We start from the raw sequence: 27176 nt of genomic DNA, 5'->3' as shown, positions 1-27176 counted from the left end.
AAGGATAATTGAACACTACGAGAGCATTTTATCATATTGTATAAAGGTTTGTGTTATTTTTGTATTTCATTGTTGGAAGAGAAAGGAGTTACCAGATAGCCGGTCCACATAGCACCGTTACATGGATTACCTTCTTACATACTTTAGGCATTTTTGGTTTGTTTGGTTTGTTTTCTTTTTGTTTTGTTTTTCTTGGGCAAGATTATTCATCTGTTCTCACCCACAATCTTCCCGTTGTTCATTTGGACAACATGAGTGATTCCTGTTGACATCATGTGTTTGTTTGATGGATAATCTATTGCTTTTGAGAGTGCCCTGAGAAAGGGCTGGCTTTTTGTTTTTTTCATGACAAATACAAATCATTATAGAAAACACATTTGATTGTAAGACAGATAAAAAAGAACATATTAAAGGACTGATGAAACATGGAGGAATAATTATCCTGTCACTCCCCATCACCTTTTAGAGAACTGGTCGTCACTTTAAAAACCTGAGGTAAAATGCGAGGCAGGTGTAGGCCAACAAAAAAAAGATAAGCAAAAAAATAAGCAAAAAAGTGTGGTAAATAAATAAAATAGCAATGAGGGTAGCAGACATTAAAATCATGATGAGGTAAGATTGTCTCTGAAGGTCAGAACATCATACTCTCCATGTCTGCTACACCAAAATGGTGAAATGCCAATTGAACTCAATTGAGCGTGGAGGCAACTTAACTTAAGATTTAATTTTTAAAAATAGAATCTGCACAAGAATAAATTATTGAAATGTGAAAAAAGAAAACCAACATTTTTTGTTTGTTTATATGTTATATACATCCACATTAGATGAACTCCTAAGAATGGCCTTAAAATAATACATTTACTGATGAATATGAAATACAAACATTTCATTGTTTGGACGGTGTGTGCTTTAAAGGTTCCTGCCAGAAAAAAAGGTTAAATCTGCATTACGTATTTATTAACAAACCCTTGACACATTATATATTTGAATAGCATAAACAATATTGGGCTAAGTTGGGGTCAAAACAAAATATGTCCTGGTAACAAAAAATGAGTGAGTGGATGGGAGAATAGATGGATGAAATGATAGCGCAGTTAGACAGTAGGTGTGTGGGATGACTGAACAGGTGCAATAAAATTAATTCAAAAAGATATTATTATGTGAACACAAGTCGATGAACTTGTTATTCCAATCAATAAATCTCAGATTGCTCCTGTGCACACAAAAAGATGTCCTTCAGATCCATACGACCCATGAACCTGGAGTTTATCCCAGTTTCTATAGCACTAAACAGACAAGAACAATCGCTTGCTACCCTTTGGATAGGATGCTAGTATATCGGAAATTACTTTCCGCCAGATCTAACAGGCCCAGATAATCACTGCTGGATGGATAGAGGGTCAGGAAAAATATCAATTTTCCGAAGGATCTATCATGTTTCATTTGCATGTGACGCAAGTGCTCTACCAACTGAGTTATCGTGGCCAATGTGTACCAAGGGTGTGTGTGTTATTTTTTTTTTTTAATTGTTAAAAACTTAGTTATACAAAGGTGGTCTAAACATACCTTATGCGGTTTGTAGGCATTGTTGATGGTTGGCAGGAGAGATTGGGCGGTACCAGTACCATGGATTTTATTGAAGGATGTTGGGAAGCTGGAGGTATGGAAGGTGGGGTTAAAGGTCGCAGGATTCATGGGGACTCTGGGTAACAATCCTGTGTGGTGAGGGTATTGATGGGATTCAGACATGCGCTTGTGTTTATGCTGGAATAAAAAAACACATACACACACATCATAGGAATGTTTTTTTTATATTTTGTGTTTAATTGATCTATCACTGAAAGACTCAAAATTCATAATCAACAAATTGCTCAATGACAATACATCAATCCAAAACATTAAAATGAAATTTAGAGGACAATAGTAATCTAAGGCAGCGTTTAAATCTAAATGCTGTTTAACATGGCTGTGAATCATGTTTGTGAATAAATAAAATATTGTAAAGACTCTCTTTTAAAGAAAAAAAAAAAACAATATAATAATAACATAGCTGATGTATTGCTTGATTTTCTTATGCGTATAAGATGATCAGTGTTCAAAATAAATTAACTGGATGCTGAATCAGGACAAAAGTAATGGTGCTGAGCAATATATCATGAGTAATATATATTTCCTAGTCACATGGAAAGATTTGTCTGATATTTTCCTCTTCTTCTTTACATTTTGTTATGCTATGTCATTCTTGAGTCAGGCTGTTCAATGAGGGACAAGTTTATGGTGTGAATTCCTAATAATTGGATAACTCTAGAGAAACGAGATGGCATTATTTCTTATAAAATGGAATACCATTGTATATCGTGATCATTAGTAAATGCAAATAATGCTGCATAAATCCCCCCCCCCCCCCCCCAAAAAAAAAAACAAAAAAAAATTGTTTAAATAAATGATGATATTGAATGTAAGCTCCAGTTTAATTAACAAAGGAAATAGATGTGAACTTTGGGTTCCTTATCACAGGAGTAGAAGATGGATTCAACAAAAAGCAGATGACAGTGCAAGTTGTAAAGATATTTACACAAAACAATGATGAGAATGGAAATAAAATGCTCTGTGAATCAAAATAAAAAACTGTGAAATAAAACTCTTTTTATTTCTTTTCAAACTCCCAATCAAACAGTTAAGCACTTAATTCTCTATCTGGTCATTGTTATGTTTATAAGAGTGTTGCCATCTCAAATTCATACCTTTTTTAATACGTTTAATCCATCGTCCACTCTGTTACTAATCAAAAGGGTCACGTTGTTTGTCTTTGTTAATCAAATTAAGCTTAAATCAAAACGGTTTACTATATTTCTTAATTTTAAAAAACCCCCAGAAACCAGACATTTTCTACTATGACAGAACGATTCGGATAAAAAACTTCTATCTTTCAGATCTGCATGTATATATTCATAAAAAGGCAAAATGGCCATGATTTAATGTATCCAGAATGGTCATAACATTTCTTATTGAGTTTTGATTACATGAATCATACTTATAATTGCATTTGTTACAGTTGTAGGACACATACAGACTTGAATGTTTGTAAATTAAAGCAAAAGTTATTTTCTATTACAAATGACTTATTAACTTTAGAATCTCAGCATTGTAATCACAGATGAATGAAAGTATCTGAAACATGTAAAATTGAAGCTTTTGAGTGACAGAGAAGGGATGTAGAAAATAAAGATAATAAAAAGAATTTGTAATTTTCAAGCTGATATCAGCAAAATTATTTAATAGGATAATGCCATAAACTTTGAGAAGGGGATACATTTTTGTTATGGTTGCACTATTAATTATTGAAAAAGCAGATTGATAATATCGTTTTGAATCATTTCATTTTCTGTATTTTCCTCCAAAATGCGTGGTCAAGACAGTAGGCTAGATTTATTTTTGTCATTTGGTTAAAAAGGGTCCGAAATTTGAGTTCTTGAATACTTTTTTTGCTAATGTTTATTTTTAAAATGGCTATAATCTTCAACTATGATGACTAATATTTAATAAAGGAGGGAAATATTAAATCACTTCCTAACCTAAGTCCGGCGAACTACTGGTTTATTCCTTTCCACAGATTGTCAATGATTATCAAACTCAAAGAAATAATAGGTGAGTTAATGTTTGGTAACAAATTATTTTTTTAAAAATCAGAAAACAATTCTCAGAATGGAAAGAAAAATACTCCTTAGTCCGAAGTCAACAAAAAAAAGACGTCATGGAACATTAGAAAAATTGAACACAAAGTTTGAAACGTGAGTAATTTTGTGTAATTTCATATCTACTTCTTTAACTTACCCATAAAAATATTCATAAATTAAAGGTTTTTACAAATATACTAATGACATTTTAATGGATTACTGCTAAAATCTGAAGATTCCAGGTCATGAAATTAATTTTATATTGATAGAATAGTTGATATAACCAAAACAGACTTTTAATCAAATCCATTATATCTTTCATCAATTGAATTGGTTACCACAAAGTTGTGGAGAAATAAGACACACGTACAGAGTATTTATTGTGGATTTAAGTTAGTGCTTTAAATTATATTAGATCCAGGCATTTGAATAGTGGACAGGATTTTAATTCTACCTCTTGGCTCACTGGAGTAGTAATTAGCAGCTTCTAAATTATTATTTATTTATCATTTTAGAAAAAGATCCAAACTGCTTTACGCTCGTTTTCTATTTCCATCTTAATTATTTTTTGCTCTTTAATTGAGCAATGAGGCAGAGTTAAAATCGATCACTATTAGCCATAGTGACTTTTTTTGGAATAAAATCATATAAGTAAAGCTTGATGCATGCAGAAGTGAGAAGGAGAGTATGATAATAGAGTGACCACTGTAATCAATCAAGGCAGTGCCCAGTGCAAAATCAACCCTTCACCTTTTTCTTATGTGTTTTCTTCATTTCACTAGCCCCAGTGGCAACAGTTTTAGAGCTACCCTCATCAGTTTCAGAGGCATAAATATCCACTTTTGGTAAAGATTTACCCTTGCCTCCCTGCGCGGGGATACAATTCAAGATTTTATGAAAAGTTCGTTGACAAACTCAACATATGGAGAGAGTTATCTTACATGGAAGTTAATAAAAATGGCCGTGTTTGTATTGTTGTTTTTTTTTTGTTTTTTTTTTAAGGGTTTTACGGCGCTAGCAACACATTTAGGTTATATCAGCACCAGTAAAAAGGAAGAAAATGGGATAGTAAAAAGTTATAGAATTACAATTAAAGCACCGAAGAGAAAGTAAGACATAGGGGAACTGAGAACAAATAGGGATCAGATGTAGATTCCAAGAGCATACCGCCAATGTAGTTAGTTTGAGATCACCCATAAGTGTCATCCGGACACAAGTACAAAATCCAACAAAGAGGAATACACTCAAATGCTTACATTATACATTAAAAATAACAAATATAATAATACATAACAGAGAGATGATTTACAAGGAAAAAAATATCATCTTCCAAAACAATAACTATGCATTTGACTGTTTCCCTCCCAGCCAGGACTCCGACAAGGGCCAGGAAAAAAACCAAGCAATCTCATTCCAAGACAAAGACAGAAAGCATGTTGGATAACAGGTATAAGGGGATAGAAGACACGGTATGTACTTCCCTGCCCGCTATGGGAGGTCAGGATCCCCACCCATAAAATGGCCGTGTATAACAAGAAGTTTGCTGCAAAATGTAAGCTTTTAAAAAATGAAAACAAAGATGAACAAAGTGGATCTGATCAAACACTTGAAATAACACTTTGTCATTCATAGTACTATATAACAATCATTTCGGTGGTTTATTAATCAAGCCTCTAATATTTTTGGCTTCCTATTCATTTAATACCAGCCAAGGCAAATACAATGGCAATCTCTCAGAAGGAAAAATACGTCCACCCCCCCCCCCCCCCCCCACCAAACCCCCCCCCCCCCCCCCCCCCCCGAAAAAACCACACATACACACACAAAAAAAAAATAATAATGTCATTTTGTTGATATTTGAGATTTGATGTACAATTTCTGGAGTATTTGAACACTTACAACTAAATGGACTGTAATGCTCCTCTAATTTTCTATAAAACCCAGACGTTGATTTTTGCAGTTTCCAAACTGAAATATCACATTGACATCACCAACACCAAATTATACCAACAATGATGACTGTATCATCTGTGTCCTTGCATAACGATGAAGACTTTTCATTAAAGCAAAGTAAATTTCTGTGAGAACTTACCCGCCTTCTTTCTTTAAAGGGCTGGTTAGGGTGAGACTGGGCCTTGGGTAAGGTGGGGTACATGGTGATTTCTGTCATGCGTGATTTAAGTGGGGAGGAGGGATCTTCGTCTAGCTGTACAACCTTTTCTGATCCATTATCATCCCCACCTTTCTCTATGATTGATGCTGATTCGGAAGCTTCTTTGTTCTCTTTCAGTTGAGCTTTACGTTGTTTAGCAAGAAGAGCTGCTCTCTTATCTGCATCCCTGTATAGAAAAAAAGTATATGAACATATACCTTATTATTATAAATAAAATCGCTAATTCTACAAAAATTAGGGAGGGGTGGGGTGACGAGGTGGTAGGGGCTAGATTGGTAAAGCACTAATCATGAAAATGGAACTGGATGAACTATGCAATTATTAAGTTTTTACCTGGCCCCACTATCTGCCCAGCTGGTGACCGAGTACCTGAGTCTGCGTTACACCTGGCACAAAGTACTTTGCAGTATACTAGGCTTCTGAAAGGAATGGCAAGTAATATTAATGTCCAGTTAATGCTTTAAAAAAACAGAAAAAACTTAAACTCTGAGAGCAGGACTTAGTGGCTAAAAAAAACCCCACCTTTTCTTATATATTTAAAAAATCAACTTGCCCAGGAATGGAACAGTCTTTACAGAGATGTGAAAATAAAAATCACTAGTTCCTCAATCATCATCTGATGTGCCAGTGTTAACTCGCAAGACACTGTTTTCTGGATTTCAAATTTAGTTGTGAAGCAAAGTTGCTTTTTTACATTTATTTTTATTAACATAAGGGATGGCGATGAAATTCAAGTTCTTTGTAAATCAAATTAAGCTAGAATTCCATATATATGTATTTCTTCGAGTTTCAAACCGCAACATTTGCATTACAGATGGAATATCAAACTTTCAATTTTCTTTCAACTAATGTTGACGGTAGAAACTGGGAAGCAGGAACTGATAAAAATGTGAAAAGAATGTGTATTATTTAGAGTCTAACAAAGCAGAGAAAAAATACAAGTAAAAATCATCCTATTAAGTCCTCCTTCAATGACTGGGAAATCAACCTCTAACCTCCGGATTGCCAAACAGTGTGCTATAATTGCAGCACAGAGTTTATCCAATAGTTTTGACTACTTGAAAGGCCCATATTCCTTAAAAAGGAGTTATGTTGTGCTGTGAACACTAATTCTGATGATTAAGAGACAACCATTTATGTAGAAATCTCCAGATTTTTATGAAATTGACAATAATTCTTAATTTATTTTTCCCAAATACATTTCAGTTATTGAACAATCGACCTGCTGGTATCGAGTTACTGAACAATATTGAGACCTTTATAAATGCACCATATAACTTTAAAGTTTTCACGACTTTGGGTTTATCTTTTAGGTAGAGGGGTGTAGAGGGAAGTAAGACTTCGAAAATTATTAAACATGCATTCCGTATGTACCCACATACATACAGAATATCATATATACTGTTTTTAATTGATAATCATTGTATAGTGAAACTTCCATAATATTGCTCCTCATTATTATCAATTGCTGGAGATTACTGTAAAAGTGGTTTTTTTAAAGGATTTATTTTATTATAAAGTGCGCTCAGCATAGAAGATGAGAGATGGCAATACCTGAGCTCCCTGAAATAGGAATGTTTGAGGGCCTGTCTTGCTGTAATGCGTTCATCGGGGTCATAGGTGCACATGAGGTAGATGAGCTCAATGGCTTCTGAAGACACGTGAGTGAGTAGCCGGTCAATGCCTGAACCCTTCTTGGTCGGGAAATTAAAATTCATCCCTCTGGATCTAAGTAAGACAAATGGACAAACAGAGACTATAAGATGTTGTCTTAGTATTGGTGGTTATAAAGCATAACAATCATAAAGATGGTGACCATGTTCAAAATGATATATATAGTATCATTGCAGTGATTGTAGTGAACCATTATAAAATCATGAAAATGAGAGAATAATGACAAAGATGACGACAACAATATCATTGACAATGATAGTAATGAGGATAAAATAGTGGTGGTGGTGAGATATGTTGAAGTTGAACACAAAAATGAAAGTAACATTTGAACAAAATAATGAATAACATTAATACCAAATAAAATTTATAAAGTAAATTGTAATGTGTATTGTATGTTAATCTAAACTGATTTGCCTTCAGTCTTGACTTGAAACAATGAGTTTTCCCAGTAGAGAAATTTCCAGACTGATGATGCCGCAAAGTTAAATGCACTTTCTGAAAATGTTGTTTAAAACAATGAAATTTCTTTCTAAAGTGATAATGAGCAATGAGCTTGAGATGGCATGTGCTCTGATATCAAAGACGTGAAGCATTATGGTACCAGGTTGTAAATACATTCAAAATGGTGTGGAATTGCTTTTAACTCTCTCCTTACCGATCATTTTCAGTATATTCCCAAAAGGGCAGGCTTACCCAGCAGGAAAATTGATTCGTTAAACTCAAAAAAGCTCTCTACAAAACAACATTATGTTCTTATAAATCAAACAAAGATCATTCTTCAAAGTTTGTTTGATTTACAAAATAAATCTGAATAAGAGAAAATGTATATTGTGCCGTAACAAATGTGACGATTTTGCTCTAGGTGGTAAGGAGAGGGTCAAGTAACATGACGGTGATGTTGATTGTTTACAAACCTTTTGAGTTTATTCAAAACACTTGCGTCAGGAGTTCCCAAGATGTCGTGAATTTTGGAGATTTGATCAACCTCATTGGAGCCAGGAAACAAAGGATGAAGACTGAGGGAATAAAATTGAACAATTTATACGTGAAAATCAAAGTTTCCTCTTGATTTACAAACAATTAGACTCACAGCTTGTATTACATATTACATAATTTGACTATATGGCCTTAACTGAGACAAAAGTCATAGATTAAAATTACTCAATGTAAAGATAATTTCCTTTTATTTTTGATCACGAGATTTACTGTTCATACACACCTTGATTTTATGGAGCATTCATACTAATATAATAATAATAATAATAATAATAATAATAATAATAATAATAATAATAATAATAATAATAATAATAATAATAATAATAATAATAATAATAATAATAATAATAATAATAATAATAATATAATTATTATTATATTTTCAATATTTTTTTCTAATCATATAATGATAATATCTTTTTTTTGTCCATAGAGGCAATTTTTCATTTAGTTACAGAAAAAGACAGTCTCTCGTGTACACACATAAACAAAATACAACATATATGAACAGCGCGTGCATGTAGATCGTGGTGATGGAGATATTAATTTTATTTGTGTGTATTATTGTAAAAACTGACTGTAGCAAATAGAATCTTTTATTTTTATTAAAGGTATAGACTTCATGAGTTTCTATAGATTAATGAAAGACAAAATGAACAAAATGGCATAATAAAGAAAAAATAGAAGGAAAACTGCTCATTGATTTATCTGAATAGCGTACAGCACAGAATTAAATTGTTAAAAAGACCACGAAAAATAGTATTAAATTGTTGACAATTCAGCATTTGAAATAGATATTTAATTAAATGATTTATTAAAGGAATCCTGTTAAATAGCATACACTCATCCAATGTATCTCAGAGATCTGGTCCATACAACATTGTTGTATATGACAATCTACTGATTCATCTCCTGATTTTGACACTTCATCAACTAAATTTTTTCTTTGAGAATTTTAAAATATCCTCACCTTAATATTTCAAAAAAGACACAGCCTACACTCCATATATCCATCTTGTAGTTGTAATAACCATCTGTGAGGAGACATTCTGGTGCCCGATACCTGAAATAATAAAACAGATAAATATATTGGTGAACTATTACATTGTTATGCTTTAATAACTTGCCTGTTCTGCTCTAAAAATATGACCATTTTATCAAGACACCACAAAAGCTCTCTGTTGCCTTGTTTGTACTTGTACTGGCACCCAGGAAACATTTTCTTGTCCTATATTGGGTTTTTCAGAGCTGGGTGTGTCAGTAACTTAACGGATGGACACAATGTCAACAGAGTATTTGTCAAATTTTATAACTGTGACTTGCTGCAAAGTGCTTTAATGGATAAGTGAAATGGTAGTTGTAAACAAACACTATGCCCCATCATTTATGACATGAAAACATAAATATTAATATTATTGTCTAGGATTAAGTCATAATTACCATCTTGTTGAAATATACTCTGTGTAGGGTTGTTTAGAATACACACTTCTACATGAACCAAAGTCAGCGAGCTTGAGTACATCTTCCTGTAAGTCAACATAAAATAAAATCTCTAGCTTGAGATTGTCACAAAATTAAACAGTGATAATTTTATCACAGATCATAAAAAAGCCATAGATTGAGTATTCTAAAATAAATAAATCATTCATCAATTCTAAGAGAAAGTGATCAAAGAAGCAAACAATGATCATTGAAAAAAAGGCAGGAAAATGCTGCGCTGCTCTTTTCGGGATAAAATAAATGTTTGGCACTTGCTCAAACATCCTCGTTCTATATAGTAAATGATTTTGCATCTTTCTCCCCTGACACATTTGTAGAAATATCTAGTCTCGATGCAAATTACTAGCATCAAGCTAAATAAGCTTGTAATCTTTTTCCTATGTTCAATAATAAGTCACCTTTGATGACTTGCTTTGAGAGCATTAAAACACTTAGCATAATTCTAAAACATAATTCACATCAAAATCTAGAATGTGTTATTTATCACCTTTATTAGGATATTCTCAGGCTTGACGTCCCGATGGAAGATCCCATTTCTGAGGATAAATTTTAAGACAATCAATAAGTACAACTAATAAGTGGCTCCGTCACCAGTCGGAGAATAAAATTTAATTTAATAAACGTGTGATTTTATTAATTTATGCGTGTTTTTACTTTTATTTTTATTTTATAATTCAGTCTCTAATGAAAATATATGCAAAATGTGGTTTATAACAAACTGTGGTTTATAACAATCTCTGTTATTGAACAAACTTAAACTGTGTCATAACTTCACATTATAACATAATTTTATAATAATTATTTTCCCCTAAATCATACTGTGCATACAAGATATGAAACAGTTCATTTTTTACCCCTTGTGCGCTGTGGATTGAAAATACAAAATGTTGCATATTTACGTATTATTTACAAAGAAGCTATCTTTAAGAATAAAAATATAACAAGTATGTACACAATCATTCACAAGAGAAGCAAATCACTAGGAAATTAAGAACCTTAAAATATATATTTAAAAAAGAAACGTGGATTGGAATTAATCATACACATTTATTATAAATTCCTTTTTGCCATTTTATTCAAAGAATAAATTAAAATCTGAATTACTGCCATTAGAAACAACGTTAAATCAAGTTATTCTGAGCTACCCTTAAAAATGGTTCTTCATATTTCAATTAAATAGTTATATAGTAAATATTGAATAAAAGTGTCAAGCCGGTATTATTAAATAGATCAATGTATGCTTTATTTGTCCAATCTACCACAAAGCACCCATTGTCTGAATGTTTACCTTTCAATGACTTTTATCTATGATCAAGTGGTTTATACATTGATTCATAAGCCATCGATCGTATCAAGACTGCATAAATCAATATGTAAAAGGCAATGTCATTATGCCGCTACCCCCCCCCCCCCCCCCCCCACCCGAAATCTTCAACTAAACTTGGTGACTCGACTGCAGTTGACATAAATATTATATATGATTCGTGAATATTGACTAGTGGTCATACTACTGCAGCTATCATAAACTTATTGACCGGGTGGAACTACATAAAATAATAATTACTATACATTAACTATAATTACTATACATTTAAATCACTCGTTTGAACAAATATTTAAATAAAAACATGATTGACATATCTTTATGTTTCAGACAATTCAATTTTGTATGAGGGTGGGGGGGGGGGAGGAGTTAATGTGCTTAGATTTATGATAATATTAAATATATAATCATATGAACTTAATGTATTTATCAATTTATTCATCTATTTATTCATTTATTCGTTCACTCATTTATTATTTTATTGTTATCATTAACATTACAATAATTATCTTTTTGTGAGAATGTATATTTTTTTTATTGTATTAAGTTTTAAAGTAAGTCAATGAGTTAAAAGAGAGAAAGTGAAGTAAAGATAGCACGAATGGGTTATCTATGACTTTGAATGATTGCTGGTTGCTGGCTAAGTAAAGCTTGCCACTGAGGTTCTATGAGGATAAACGAAGGATTACTCAGAATTTAGATAACAAAATAAGACCAATCGAACGACTCTCTGTCACTACAACATGACTGGATTTGGCGATTTCTTCTGTCTCTTATCTCCTGACGTTTTAAATCACAATCATAAGAAAAAATGGTGTACATTGCTGAAAACACCACATACATTTTTGACAATAATTTGAGGTCATTATATTAAAATGCCAGCATAAAACGATGGAAATAGAAGAGAATTATCATATAAAATTTTCAGTTTGATTTTCTTTTCAATGATAGAAAAAACATTGTCAGAATAGATAAAACATGCAACACATGAAGGGCTTAGGAAAAAGTTTTTATGCAAACACAACGTAGTCAAAAGCTAATGATTACTAAAGTCAAGTCAAACCACGAGTATGATGATGATGATGATGATGATGATGATGAATAGCAATGTGAATAGCAATGGCAATAGCAATGGCAATATTATTATTATTATTATTATTATTATTATTATTATTATTATTATTATTATTATTATTATTATTATATGCTTATGTGTAAAACCATGTCTTAATCCCCATTCTATTGGCTTATTAAGGCACTGACGTGTTGTATTCTACCGTAGCCAAAAATGACATCACAGGACATAACCAAACGCCCTCAATCAACACACTGAGTTGAGGACATGCAAAACTTATGTTTGAACAGTGGATCAAAGGGACGGGCCGTCGGACAGGCATAAGGACGGACCTCTTAAAACATAATTACTGTTTCAAAAACGCAATGATAGGCAAACCATCCGTAAAGTTGAATGGGTGCACAAGAAATAAATTGCAGTCGTGTATGACTTGCCTTTAATTACAAATAATATGTTAGTTACAAAATTATTATTTCTAAAGTTAAAAACTGATTAAAAACTAATATGACAGTGATTATAGATAGCCCCATTCTCTTTTTCTTTTCCCATCCCATCAACATTTAGAAAAATTAAGTGATAGTCCTTCGTCCGGCACGATACATTACTTGTTTATCTCTCTCTCTCTCTCTCTCTCTCTCTCTCTCTCTCTCTCTCTCTCTCTCTCTCTCTCTCTCTCTATCTATCTATCTCTATCTCTCTCTCACTCCACACACACACAAGCACACACACACACACACACACACATATATATATATATATATATATATATATATATATATACATACATACATACATACATACATACATACATACATACATACATACATACATACATACATACATACATACATACATACGTACGTAGGTACGTACGTACGTACGTACATACATACATACATACATACATACATACATACATACATACATACATACATACATACAAATATCACACCAGATGTATTTTAAAGTCGACAGTTTTCCATATGACCATTGATTGTTACAATAATGATAGCATGTGTATTCACTATTATAGCAATACGTGCAGAGATCGAAAACCAAACCTTTCCATAGTGCAAGCATGTTGAGTTGACAGAGCCTCTCGTATTTACGTTTTATGACCCAACTTTGAATTGTACAATTCATGGCCCCATAGACAGATATCAGTCGTCGAATTGTTTAAACACAGATTAGAACATTGATAAAATTAACGTTTCTTGCGTTTCACAACAATCAAATCTCGTTACAATTGTATTTGAGCCATAAATGCACAATTGTTCAAATAATCTAATCCATGACGTATTTCTAAAATATAATAAAGAATATGAATAACAATGATTCTTCTGAGAATCAATGACTGGTGGGAATAATGTTACTATTTTAAGACCTTTGTTGTTGAATGATTCGATCTTCTTTTGACACTAGCGATAAAATACTATATTCAATGAGCAACAATAACTTGCAGGAGGGACGATTCATAAAACGAAGACAAAAACTATAGTTTACGATTATAAAGGTAATTAAACATAATAAATGAAATATAATCATTAGATTTTGAGCATGCGAATTCGGGCCTTCATTCTGTTGAATCCAGTGTAAACGATTTATGACAAATTCAAAGTGAAGAACTAATGACTGGTTCGGATAAGTAAGAAGAACTAATGATATTATTTAATTGCATAAGACAAACGCTTCATCTCCGTAAACATTTAAAAGGTTTGCCTTTTATTGCAAAATACTAACAATGCATCTTCTCACAGAAGTATAAATACACCCACACACGCCCATATAAATATAAAGATTAAAGCGATCCATAACTTGTTTATGACGGATTAAACCAGAGACCCATGAAGTTTAAAGTTAAAGGCTTTTTTGTTTTAATCATTTGGGGGTAACGTGAATCGATCGATATTCGAAGTAAGAGTATTCTGGTCAGACACATTATATCTAATAGAGAATCAACCATTACAAGAGTCAAACACGGTTCAAACTCTCATTTAGTCTGAACCTCTCCCGCCCCCACCCCTCGCGTCCATCCAAGAATGATTGAGTAACGGGGTCATATGTAAATCTGGTGGAAAACTCATGTCAGTAGGCCAGCATCCTACCAAAAACGATAGCAAGCAATTGCTACTCTATTGTTTCAAAGAAAAGAAACCGGATATCAAATCATCTTGGATTTTAATGCTCCCTAAGAATATTTTATATTATGCAATCCTTTAACACCCTTGGATGAGAGCGAGAAACTCGATTCTTAATAGCCAATCTCTCGGCGGGACCACTTGAAAATCCACCTGTCACCAACCAATGCCACAAGACAAGAATACAAAATTTCCTCTCCGCAACCCCCCCCCCCCCCCCCCTTATTCCTTCTCCATTTCTTTTTCTCTTTTCATAACTTCATGTATCCGGTGCCAAGACCAGACATTGCCGGACACTCTTGACTGATTCTAGAGTAAATACCCAAAATAAACCCTGTAAACGGGAGTGTGTCAAAACGGGATTGAAAAGGATGCAACGAGAGAAAGGTTGTGTTGGAAAATCTTTCTATAAATTAAAAAAAAACTCCAACAAATTAGTATTAAAATGTGTGTTACGTGTGGCGCCCGGATCACAAGTCCGAAAAATTGTCACCCATTAAATTTAGAAACACATTATAAATCACTACAACAAACGGCCAGAAATTCTCTGGCTTGGAGATTAATTATCATAGTTTGTGCCTAAGGGTGTCTTGACTTCCTTATTCCACAATTGCCAGTAGAATGCGTTAGAGATAATTGAGAGCTTTAGTAATATGCCTGTAGATTTCCAGCATTTAACTTCAAATTATCAGAATTGGAGCTACTCTAAATCACAGACCTGAATTTTATTTATCCATTTCTGGAAATTTACATTGGGTATTGCCATAGACTAATGCGTTTCTGAAAATAATTAAGCAAATAAATAATAAGGAAATACAATGACATAGAGGTAAACCAACAAAAAGCTAAACAAAACTAAACACATACACACGCCCACACCACACACACACACACACACACATACACACACACACACACACACACACACCAAAATCCGCGTACACTTGAATTTTCTCGAGACACACATCATATGGTATCTAGGTCTAAGTTAAATCTAATTCATACCACAATTACTTTTTAAAAACTTCCATCTCCATGTCTCTATCTAAATAATCATGTCAACAATATTCTCGACGTAGATGGTTTTCACATTTAAAGTGACCGTGAACAGATGGCATTGGCGCGCATTGAGGAGGTTTTTTTTCTTTTGCGTAAGAATTATTGAAGCGACGACGACAAGGTGTCACATAATCTAACAATGTCAAGCGATGACATCGTAGATACTGTGGGGACGAGGGACACTGAAAACGAAAATCTAATCTTGGAGTTAAGTTCTTGGGCAAAGCACTGTACATACATTATCCCATTCGACTCGATGTGAATGAATATTAGGCTATAAGCAATGACGGATACAGGCATAAATCTGATCCAAAAATGGCACCCCCAATGCAACTTGTACTGTATGAAATGACAATTTTGTTCCACTGATACAATAAATTAAACACTGTAAGGCGCATCGAGAATGGCAATACGTGAACATGCATATTAAAATGGGTAAAAGTATGCTTACGATTGAGCATACCAACTTATACCCCCCCCCCCCCATCCCAATTTGGTCATTAAACACAAACATTTCTTAATATGAGACAGCCCTCCACTCCCCCCCCCCCTCCACTACCGTGCCTCAAATATAGAATTATATCGTTGTTGTAATAAATGAGTCGACCGAATCTTCATATTACAATAATAGTGGTGAAGGAATTTTTTAAATAAATCTATTTGGATAAGAATATCGTGTTTTGTCCCCACTCTAGGCCTATCTCAAACATATTATTTCCTTACGCGCACCAAAAGTAAGAAATTTCAAGTGGCTGAATCGAAATATATAAACATGAAAAAGAAAGGGGAGAAATATGGTGATAATGATGATGATGATGATGATGATGATGATGATGATGATGAGGAGGAGGAGGAGGAGGAGGAGGAGGAGGAAGAGGAGGAGGAGGAAGAGGAGGAGGAGGAGGAAGAGGAGGAGGAGGAGGAGGAAAAAGTAGTGGTGGTGAAGGGCAGAAAGAAGAGAGAAAAAATATGTACAATAAGAGAACAGAAAAAGACATAAAATGAGGAAAGGGGGGGGGGGGGGGGGGGGGGGGGGGCGTGTGTGCGAGGAGGGAAAAGTTTGTTTTTCTTAATCAAACCAACGATGTATGATACCCCCCGCCCCCACCCTCCCCCCAACTGTCCTTGATTGAAATATAAAACACAACTATTCTATTATGTATCTACAATTTACTCCACGAGATATTCACATTCTCGAAGGGTGGATTAAACGACTTTTCTTTATCTCATTGTGTAAGTTGTGTCCGCATTAGTTGATGAAATCAGACAGAAGCGCTCAATGGTTGAGTTACTAGTTAGTATTATATAATATAATAGTCAAAACATACCAGCCATGTCGATAGACAGCGATCACAGGGTATTAATTTATTTTTTTTAAAGACGAATGACAAATATTTGCATTATTTCATATTCATATGTGATTAGAAATAAAGTACCAGACCCAATAAGCTTCAGCCCCTCCTATTTAAAAAAAAGGATAAAAGAAACATAACTGGCAATTCAAAGTGCGTACATAATTGCGTTTCTATCTTGGTGAAAATAATGGAGCAATCCACTTAATCTCCATTAATCAAAAGCTTCCGTCGTCAATTTCAAGAAAAGAGGCATGTCGTCAAAGCAAGTTTGACAGTTTGAAGTTTTTAAAATTTGTAGTTTTGGTGTGTGTGTGTGGGGGGGGGGGGGGTGTGAAGTTATGATAAAGATTTTTAAAATCAACAATTTGCCTGCAGCAGGATCAAATATGATACTTCAAAGTCATAGGTTTAAGTGCTCTGGCACTAAACGTTGTTTTTCAAGAAGTTTTTTTGAAACAAAGATGCATACCACCCATAGTTCTTCAAATCGTAGATCTACGATTATTTTTATTATCGAAGTAGACAAGTCAGATCGCGTATACATGTTTAACTTGTTCGTTTCTTCGTCAAATTAACGAAAAATAAAACAAAACAATTAGCTACACGGAGAAAGAAAAATGAGGGGGAAAAAACATGTGTCACACTATGTGTGCTGAGCGTCAATACGATTTCTCCATACACGCAAAAAGACCATCATTTACTTGATGGGCCATGTTAGATTTCAATCAATTAATCATCGAACGATAAAGATGTATCCAGATTTTCATTAATAAAACAATGAAATTGAATTAAAATGAGAATGGTGCGTTACATGCATTGATACTGAAAATAAAGAATTAAAATTCCATGAAAACAAACACATAATGTGTTAGCAATCCACAGCAACTGATCTATTATGTTAGGAGACTACAGAAGTGAAAGCAGGGTAAATCAATATTTGGAAGAACTGTGTTTAAAAAAAAAAAAGAACCTAAGTATTGAGTGGTGCCCTGGGCGAGTCACATTCAAATTATAGTTATTATTCATATTTAAAATATTATCTATAAAGCGAAAAAAGAGAATAAATGTAACAAACTTTGCCACATTATACCATGTCCTTGTGGTCGCACCTTAAATGGGTTTATGGATAAATAAAATGATAGAAACGCAGAGAGCTTTGATAGGCGGCTAGAATGACAGACAAACAAGGGGCATTGTTTCTAGAGAAGAGAACAGAAAAACCCCAAACTATATTAGAGCAATTCATATCCTCAACGCAATTTGGGACCACTTCTTTATTAAGAAGATATACTTTGGGAACAGGGTACCTGCCATAGTCAAATATTCGTGGTCAGTTTTCACCTTCATATAGTTAAAGAATGTTTGATTAAGATCGATATTATCACGGCTATGGGAGATCAGGTTGGCAGATCTAGTTGAAGAGAACCCGTCACGCTTCATTTGACTTACAGCAGGTAGTATACCCTAATGACTGTTTGGTCTCAGCACAGTGAGAATGACAACGCATTAATAATAACAATAATACATTAAACGGTTTTATTCAATATGTACGTGATCGAAGAAGGAAGAAGGTCCCAGAACGATAAATATAGTCACGCTTACATTGTGAATACAAACAGGTCAGTGTACGTACCATTACAACAACAACAACACAACATTATTTATAAATAAACATTACCAGACGACAATTCATCGCCATAATTTAATCAACAAAGGACCGATATATTGTTGTATTATCCTTGTGAATGATCAGTTAAATTGTTATCAGGAATGATCAAATAGATCTTTGAGTTCCTATAAAAGCAAAATATGTAAGGGGGAAATAAATGTATTAAAAATTCATTTATCGTATCGAAATCGTAGAAAACAAACTATGTTTCAGTCTCTGAACACCGCAAGGCACGACTAATCTTTCAAATTATAACATATATTATAAAATCAATTGTCTATTTATTTTTAAAATGCAGGGCAGCGGCCTCTTATGGCTTCTTAAAAGTCCAAGAGGCATCGCGGCAATGACCCTCTGCTTGGAAACGGGAAGCCATTGTGATTGTGGCGGAGTGAAAGCAAATTCAAGCCACGCATAAAACGTGTCTAAAACTTTATAAAAATGATACCATTTCTTTATAGATCAAAATTAAGAGCTGTTGAAAGTAATTATCCTGTTTGAGGTATATTTAAACATCAACCACAAAAAAAAAAGATATGAAATTATGAAAATATCAAAAGTGTAAAAGAAATAAACATTCAATCAGAATAAATGGAAATAGAACTAGTAAGACAGAGAGGGAATACCTGTTTAAAAATTTGATTATTTGAAAAACCATTAGCAATAAATATTGTTTTTTTTTCAGCGAGTATAATTTCAGCTTTCCCTGACTCCTAATAAGATTTGATACTATATATACGTCATAATATACCTTAATCTAATCTAACCGATGCGTTTATAAAGGCAAATCATTCTTGTGCATGTGCAAACATTGTTGGTTTAGGGCCACAAAGCAAATTAAGTCACTCATGAGTTGGGTTGTTTTTTTTCTTTTCTTTTTTTTTTTTTCACCCTCAAACGTGCAAATGTGTCCAATCAAAAGACAAAACGGCAACAGCGTCCATGGTCACTCCCTTACCGATGCATGTTTTCTATGGATTTGACCAGTTGATACATGTACGCTTTCACCGTATCCTCCATCAGAAAATGCTTCTTTCCTGAAGAATACACAATTCCATTGTTCATCTCGTCGATATAATTCAACATAAAATGGACACCAAACAGACATCCATTCAAGAAAAGAACACAATAAGGTCTCTTGAAACTCAAGGTAATAAATTACTGATTACCAAAGACAGACTAGTCGTGGGCCTTAGGGTTGTTTATAAAATTGAGGGGCTGAGCAACAAAATTTCAGCAATGTTTAAATGTTTACGAGGGATAATTGATAAAAGCATTTTAGACAACTACGTACTTGTAAAATAATAAATATTAAGGAAACATGAAAAAAAATACAATGGAGCAACATCGTGGTCTTTAGTTTCTATCCATTGGATGAGAATGGTGAACGAGGGTTGATAAAGAAATTAATGAAGGTGTTAAAATTGAATATGACACGAATAATGATATCACTGAACGTCGTTATATATATATATATATATATATATATATATATATATATATATATATATATATATATATATATATATATATATTGAATATAGGTGACATTTTGAGCATTAAGGGGAATGGAAAAACGAAAGGTGTTCTTTAATCAACACCCTATCTCAACAACAATATCAAGACCGGGAAAATGGTTTGTGTATAGCAGAGAAGTACAAAGCATCTCAATAGTCACCACATTACTTTGTTAATGGACCTAGTTAGGTAAAAGCGCTCGTTTGAAATGTTAGTAAAAGATACGACAAGAATGTCAGACGTTAAAGCGAAATAATAATCTGAAGAGACAAACGATCATTTTGATATTATTTGTTTATTCATTAATTTATTTTGTATTTATTCATTTATTTCAATTTGTTCATTTATATATTTATTAATTTATTTATTTATTTGTTTTCTGTTTCGGTTTTGTTCGTTTGTTGTTTGTTTGATTTAGTTAGTTTGTTTTGTTTATTTTTTGTATACTTATTTCTTTTTCATTTCCTTATTATTATTAGCTTAATTGATTAAAAGAGGAATTGAGCCTCCAAGACTCATTTCAATATTTATATTTTCTTCTTAGGCGTCATTAAATTGAAGTTTCTTCAATTTATGAAGTCTTTCATAATGTATTTCTAAGATAAGAACTACTGTTGGCGTATGAGTCATAAATAAACAAACATAGACATTCCTAAACTAATTTCCGATGCAAATACAAAATACACTAGAAAACAAATAGCTGAGATAGACGCAAATGTTGTTAGGATAAACAACGAGTGACAAAACGGTCAAAATTATTTTTTGAAGGGTACAAAAAGAATACATTTTTATGCCTGTGTGATCATGTATTGATTTTCCATTCCTCCAATCTAAACTGCAATTCAAGGAGCTGGTGCCAGATATATTCGGCACTGTCCCGTGAATCCCGATCCAATATTAACACATGTGCTGATAGAGAGAAATGCGAATGTCACCTGTTTATAAAGAGTGTAAACGGTCCAAAGCCAAATGCCAACGCATGGTGTTGGTTACTCGGCTTCTTTCCTATACGAGTATTATTCCAATGAATCATGTATCGATCACTAGTTCACCTAAAGAAGTTTGTAGTGAAAAAAAAAATTATCGAAAAGGCAAAAATTACGTTTGGTAAACCAGCCCAGCCGTAGCCATCAGTAAGTGTGCCGAATTTCGTTAAACTGAATGACTCCGTTAAAAAATAAAAATCTGTAGATTTGTAACTTTCGATTGACTCGTAATACCAAGGGTAACTTTTACTGGAAAAATTATAGACGGCCTCATTTTTCACTTTCGATCAATGAATATCAGCTTTCTCTTATTTTCTTCCAAAGTATTCCCCTTGGTTATCACATGGTGAGATGCTGAAACAAAATTTGCAAGAAATGCCATTCACACGAATAACCTACGTCTATGTAAGAAGATCGATCTTTTTATGAGCCGCGAAGAGGGTGAGAATCAAGGCTCGTTAGGTTGAATGCTTGATAAGATATGACACGCGTCGAGTGGAACATAAAGATGCATGGCCATGACAGTGTGATAAAAAGTATAAGAGGCTTACCATTATAAGCCTCGGGGGAAAATAGTTACAGGAAAAAAAGGGGGAGGGAGGGGGAGGGGGGGGGGGTGGACTTATCGCGGGCCTATAAGTTTCACCGATTTTCTTACTTCGTTTTATAAAGAAAAACTGTATCGTATGACATAGATAGTACCAAACAAATAAATGAATAAAAAATAAGCAGTTAGATAGATAAATCAATAAATAAATATATCATTGATTCATTAAGATAAATACATAAACGAGAAGAAAATAAGCCATGTCGCATAATTATCGGTCCAAGGCTGGCGCAAAAAATGAAGCAAGACCATCGACTTAAGATTTATTTAATACTGTTACTACATTTTTAGCAAAGAGAGGGAGAAAACAAGAGGGAAACATGCGATTTTATCATTAGTCTTGAGCGAGGAAAAGGAAAAAAAATCCCCGAAAGACGTATGGTTATTAGTTGGAAAAGGCATTGATATTCATTAAAATAGAAGGAAACAATACACAAAAACACACACTATAAGAGAATATTATGTGAGGATAATGATATCTGGCTATAAATCAAATGGCTATGGGAAATGAACGAGCAGTGCATTTCATTTATATAGTGAACATAGCTGGAAACGAAAAGCATGCTGGCAGAAAGAAAAACAAATAAGTACCTCAATCTATATATATTATCTTGTATAAATCAATCTCATTTTTCTATGGCAAATGATTTCCAAAATTCATTGTTTTTGTAACTCTTATAAGATCATTCGTCAAATCGTGTTATATGTCAATATAAGAAGAGGCATTTGAAGAAAAGTCAAGCTAAAAATAAGCAGGAGAAAAAATAATAAAGAAAATGTTATTGGAAATAAAAAACAAAATAGAGCAAGCTGGGATCAGGAGCATCAACGTCCACCATGGAACTGTGATTACCAACATATAAATACCACCTTCACCTCCACCACTGTCACTACCACTATATTCATAAGCAGCAGTAAGTAGTATGTAGTTTGCCTTACCGATGCATGTGGTCAATAGATTTCAGAAGCTGGAACATGAAGTGTTTTATTTTCCTCTCCGGCAAGTAATGCCTTTTGCCTTTGTAAGGGGAGAACAATATCACGAACCATAAATTGAAAATGCCGCATAACGTAAAGAAAATTCAATCTTCCATATATATATAATATTAATGTGATTATTGTTGGTTGATAATGTTTTTTATCCCTGTTTTTCAAACGAGAAAGGAAGGGGTTGCAGCTCGAAATCGATTCATGAACATTTAATTAATTCATTTTTAAATAACAATAATAATGAATTATATATATATATATATATATATATATATATATATATATATATATATATATATATATATATATATGCGGCTGTGTGGTCTAGCGAGTATGACACTCGCCTTCGAATCGGAGAGTCCTGGGTTCGTGTCCCGCTCTAAATGGTGCAAAGTTAAGGCACATTCACATTCTCTCACGGTATTCAGGTGTAAAAATGAATACCTGGTCGTACACAGCGTTGTCTCTGTCCGAAAAAAAATCGTAATTTCGTCTAACAGGCGTCATGTCTCGTCCTTCATGTCAAATGTTGTTGTTGGCTAGGGTCCCATTGTAAAGCGTTTTGAGCACGTTAAGTGGATATTGCGCTATAAAAATCTCAAGTTTGTTTGTTTTTATATATATATTATATTATTGGGGGAAGAACATTAATGTCACGGTACTATCAGTGATACGCTACTAGCTAGAACTTTAATTGGCAATAAATTGCTGTTTGCCAATCAAAAAAGAAATAATATTCTAACTAAAATTGGAAGGGGAAAAAAAAGAAGATTGATTTCTAAAGGAGACTTATTTGTATATGCAAATTTGATTGGCTAACGTCTTGGCTCACAACAGCATTCACATATCTACGACCTAGATCCACATTAACCAACCAATCAATACATCTAAAATAATGTATTTATACAAATGAAAAGAAATTACGATATCGCAATTAATTTTTCTAATTTTGGGTAATTGTATCTGTGCCTGTGTGTGTGTGTGTGTGTGTGTTTCTGTGTATGTGTATGTGTACGCGCGCGCGCGAGAGTGTTTGTGTGTTAGGGCCACAGGTTTATTACTATCAGTTAATGAGGAACAAAGTAAATAACACGAGAAAAGACAATCAATGGCGATATTTATTAAACTGGTTTGTGTAAACGATGGATAATGGAAAGGGGGACGTTGGAATTCAATAATCATCTTATCAAAAGGGTGGAATTGGAAAGTAAAAAATCAATTCGAGTGTAACGCAATAATTTGAATTCATTGCTTTTAAGCTGGGCTCGATTTTTAAAAAAGGAAAACTGAGTAATGTAGACACGTTTTACCTTAATTTCTTTTCAAAATCTTTTTCCTTATATTTATTTTTTTTAAAGCAACTTAATTGAAGATACGCCTTTTTAAGTAAATCCCATATGATATGAAAAGCAAGGGCTTAAAAACGGATACAACTATTTTGTTAAAAAATCAATACTGTGTTTTTTTTAAACTTTTATTACTTTCGTTTTTAACAAAGGGCTGAGCATACATTACTAACCCCGAAATACCGAGAGAAAAAAAAAGGGGGGGGGGGGTGAAACTCAAAATGGGGTGAAATTATTTCTTCTTGCTTGAACTAAATTACTATGAATGTTTCGCTAAACCTTTTAATTGCTTTTAAGCCAATCAAATGTAAACTCTTAATAACACAAGAATCGTGTATCATTTGTAGAACTTAAATAAACTAAGTAAGTGCCATGCTAATTTTGCGAATGACTTACCTCGTATCATCTCATAAATATTCATATCCATCAATTCACATACTAGGACTAGGGTTCCTGACTTCTTGTCACTGAGGAATAAACAAAGTAGTAAATTAGTTTGTTTATTTTTCTCTCTTTCACATTACGTGTATTTGTGTGACACGAGTAAGAACACAAGCGTTGCTGTTTGAAGTTAGTATTTTTAAAAATAATTTTTATTCTTTTCTTTAAACGATAACATTGACTGTAAGTTCAATTTTAATCAACAATTACAAATATTTAACATATTCCGATTGTTAAAAAGTATTCTCAACAAACAGACGGACAATCAATCTAGCGTGTGATCTGAACATTAATATAGCATAATATGCAATTTAACATCCAAGAGAGAAATTATGGAATTTTTCAAAATGGATAAGCATATGAAGTAATTACATCAGAAATAAGTGACACAAAGACAAGCCAGTACTTGAAAGTTCAAATAGTAAACACGCATACAATGCTTTAGTATATGAGATATTCGATATAACCGTAAAAATTTCCTCTAGAGAAAATCCTTTTGAGAATCTACACGAAGCATCGAATATATATATTTCTGATCAGAGGAAAGGTATGCTTTACATATTTTCAAGTAGAAAAAATACTATCGATTATAGCCAACATTACATATGAGCAATTTAACAGCAACTTAAAAACACAAAACAATGCTTCAAAGTCCTACATCTTCGTGTTCTAGCACCAACTTTCTTTTTTTTCAAGCAGTTTCATTGAATTAAAAATTATTAAATAGTTTTTGCTCTTGAGGCTAATAATGCGTAGTTATCCGAATTTTTCGTAGAACAAGTTTACAATGTTATATGTCATCGGCTCTGAAATTTCCTGTGACGATTGAAGAAAAGATGGGGGGGGGGGGGGGGGGGGGGGTTGAAGCTGAGACAAATTTGTGCAAGATTTATTTTTTATTAGACCGTCAAAAACATCCTTCAGCGACCGCAGGACACATGAAGACATTAAGGAAACGATGAATGTATTTGCTGATCCCCAAGAATCTCTTGACGATACCAAGGGATGAACAAGACTGAGAGCGCAGGAACTGCTGGGGAAAGCAACGGGCAGACAAACATGGAAAATGATCGTGTGCCCTACATCTCGAATCCCGACAACCAGTACTTAGCTATGTTATTGGTCGATTATGTAATAAAACTGTATGTGTTTAACCCCCCCCCCCCACACACACACACACACACACAAAAGACGAGAACTTTGAAGCTTTTTTTTCTCTTAAGTTTGTAATATGGTGCAAATTAACGTGCACTAAAACTATGTATACAGTTGGTTTTTTTTATTGCGCACGCGTGTGTATCTGTGTGTGTAGAAGGAGGGGGATAAAGGCATACAGTCGTTCTAATATTTTTTTTTATGGACTTACAATATAACCTCCTGTAGTTCCAGGACGTTTGGGTGTGGGGCAAGACGACGCATGGCTTGAATCTCACGTAGGTTGTTCACTTGCTCGATGCTGGAAAACACAGAAAAAGGAAATTTACAAGTACAAGGAAAATAATATATATTACTTCAATAGAGAGCAGGAAACTGTCTTTGTATTGACTTGTGAAGAAATTGAAGAGGAACTGGAAGAGGTAAAGGAGGAGGAGTAGGAAATGGAGGAGCAGGATGAGGAAGAACAAGAAGAGGAGAAGGAGGACGGGGAAGAAAACCAGTAGAACTAAAAATAATATCCACCCCCTTCCCAATAAGTGACCTACACGTTTTGCAACACAAGTAACTGAGGTAACGCAGTGCGCCTTCTTCTATTGAGGGAAATGCATTCATAAATACCAATGGAGTTAATAAAACTCACTCTATTTCTAACAATAGAAATATAATAAGTAAACACGGATTACTAAACCTATGCATCTAGTCTTTGGTTGAGATTGTCTAAAGACTAAAGACAACAGTTGCTTTGATAATAGGATTCAATAGTCGTACCGTCACTTCCTTCCTAATGACGTATGGTAACTTAGTAACACTGGCTCTAAACTATCGGAACAATGGCGGACGCCGTATGAAATATTTCTCCAGCGAGCTTAAAAGCGTATCCAGAGGAAAAAAAAACCCATCAATTTGATCATGTTTTGACTTTTACACATTCTGATCACAAGGCATATGAAAAGGGAATGAAAAGTTCTCGCCAGCATGAAGAATAAAAAGTAAAGATTTTCTTTGTTTAGAACCAAGATGGCCACCGTTGCCGGGCGCGTGACATCAGACTACTGAATCCAATTCCACACTAGAATGGTATGACGATCTATCCAGTTCACGAACTCTCAACCACATTCATGTGCATCGCGAACCTCCTCGGCAGATGCGTCACCATGCAACGTTCAACCAAATGCTATGCGGTCTCCGGATCACGCAAAAGGGCTATGCGGTCTCCGGATCATGCAAGAGGACTAAGCCGCCAGACCCCATTGACGAAGGATGGCTGCTGTTAGACAGGCCCTGGCCCATACCTTGTTGCTGCCACCCAGTGTCTCCTCTTACTGGTACGGAAGCCAGCTGCTTCTCTCCCTGTTCAGAGGAAACGTCCTACCCTGAGGGGGCCGAATTTTTCCTGGCCGACTTCCATGTATAAGCATTCCCGTCCTCAATCAGTGTGCCTAAGTACACGGGTCGACTTCATTCGCCTCGTACTAGGTACCAACCGT

The 27176-nt window shown here is 34.0% G+C and overlaps 1 protein-coding gene across 9 annotated transcripts in view; it reads right to left on the bottom strand.

Moving 5' to 3' along the window:
* Window positions 1-27176, bottom strand: part of LOC144972593 (MAPK/MAK/MRK overlapping kinase-like) — a 55021-nt gene that overhangs the window by 5951 nt on the left and 21894 nt on the right. For 3 of the 9 annotated variants that reach the window (XM_078914042.1, XM_078914051.1, XM_078914034.1), the window contains 10 exons: window positions 25898-25987; window positions 24487-24557; window positions 22694-22772; window positions 10511-10559; window positions 9964-10049; window positions 9494-9586; window positions 8439-8540; window positions 7405-7578; window positions 5770-6016; window positions 1567-1764 (listed from right to left, as the gene is read on the bottom strand). In XM_078914042.1, coding sequence (XP_078770168.1) covers window positions 1567-1764; window positions 5770-6016; window positions 7405-7578; window positions 8439-8540; window positions 9494-9586; window positions 9964-10049; window positions 10511-10559; window positions 22694-22772; window positions 24487-24557; window positions 25898-25987 — 1189 coding nt within the window. Of the gene's footprint in view, window positions 1-883; window positions 920-1566; window positions 1765-4427; window positions 4545-5769; window positions 6017-7404; window positions 7579-8438; window positions 8541-9493; window positions 9587-9963; window positions 10050-10510; window positions 10560-19601; window positions 19681-22693; window positions 22773-24486; window positions 24558-25897; window positions 25988-27176 lie in introns of all 9 variants that reach the window. The other 6 variants (XM_078914068.1, XM_078914059.1, XM_078914005.1 and 3 more) reach the window with 4 other exon arrangements.

Source organism: Berghia stephanieae, chromosome 1 (genome assembly GCF_034508935.2).
Source record: "Berghia stephanieae isolate SIO BIC M18660-M18661 chromosome 1, UCSD_Bste_1.3, whole genome shotgun sequence".
In the NCBI taxonomy this organism is placed as follows: Eukaryota; Metazoa; Mollusca; class Gastropoda; order Nudibranchia; family Aeolidiidae; genus Berghia; species Berghia stephanieae.
The sequence above is the reverse complement of the archived record's forward strand: the minus strand, read 5'-3'. Positions and strand labels throughout refer to the sequence as shown.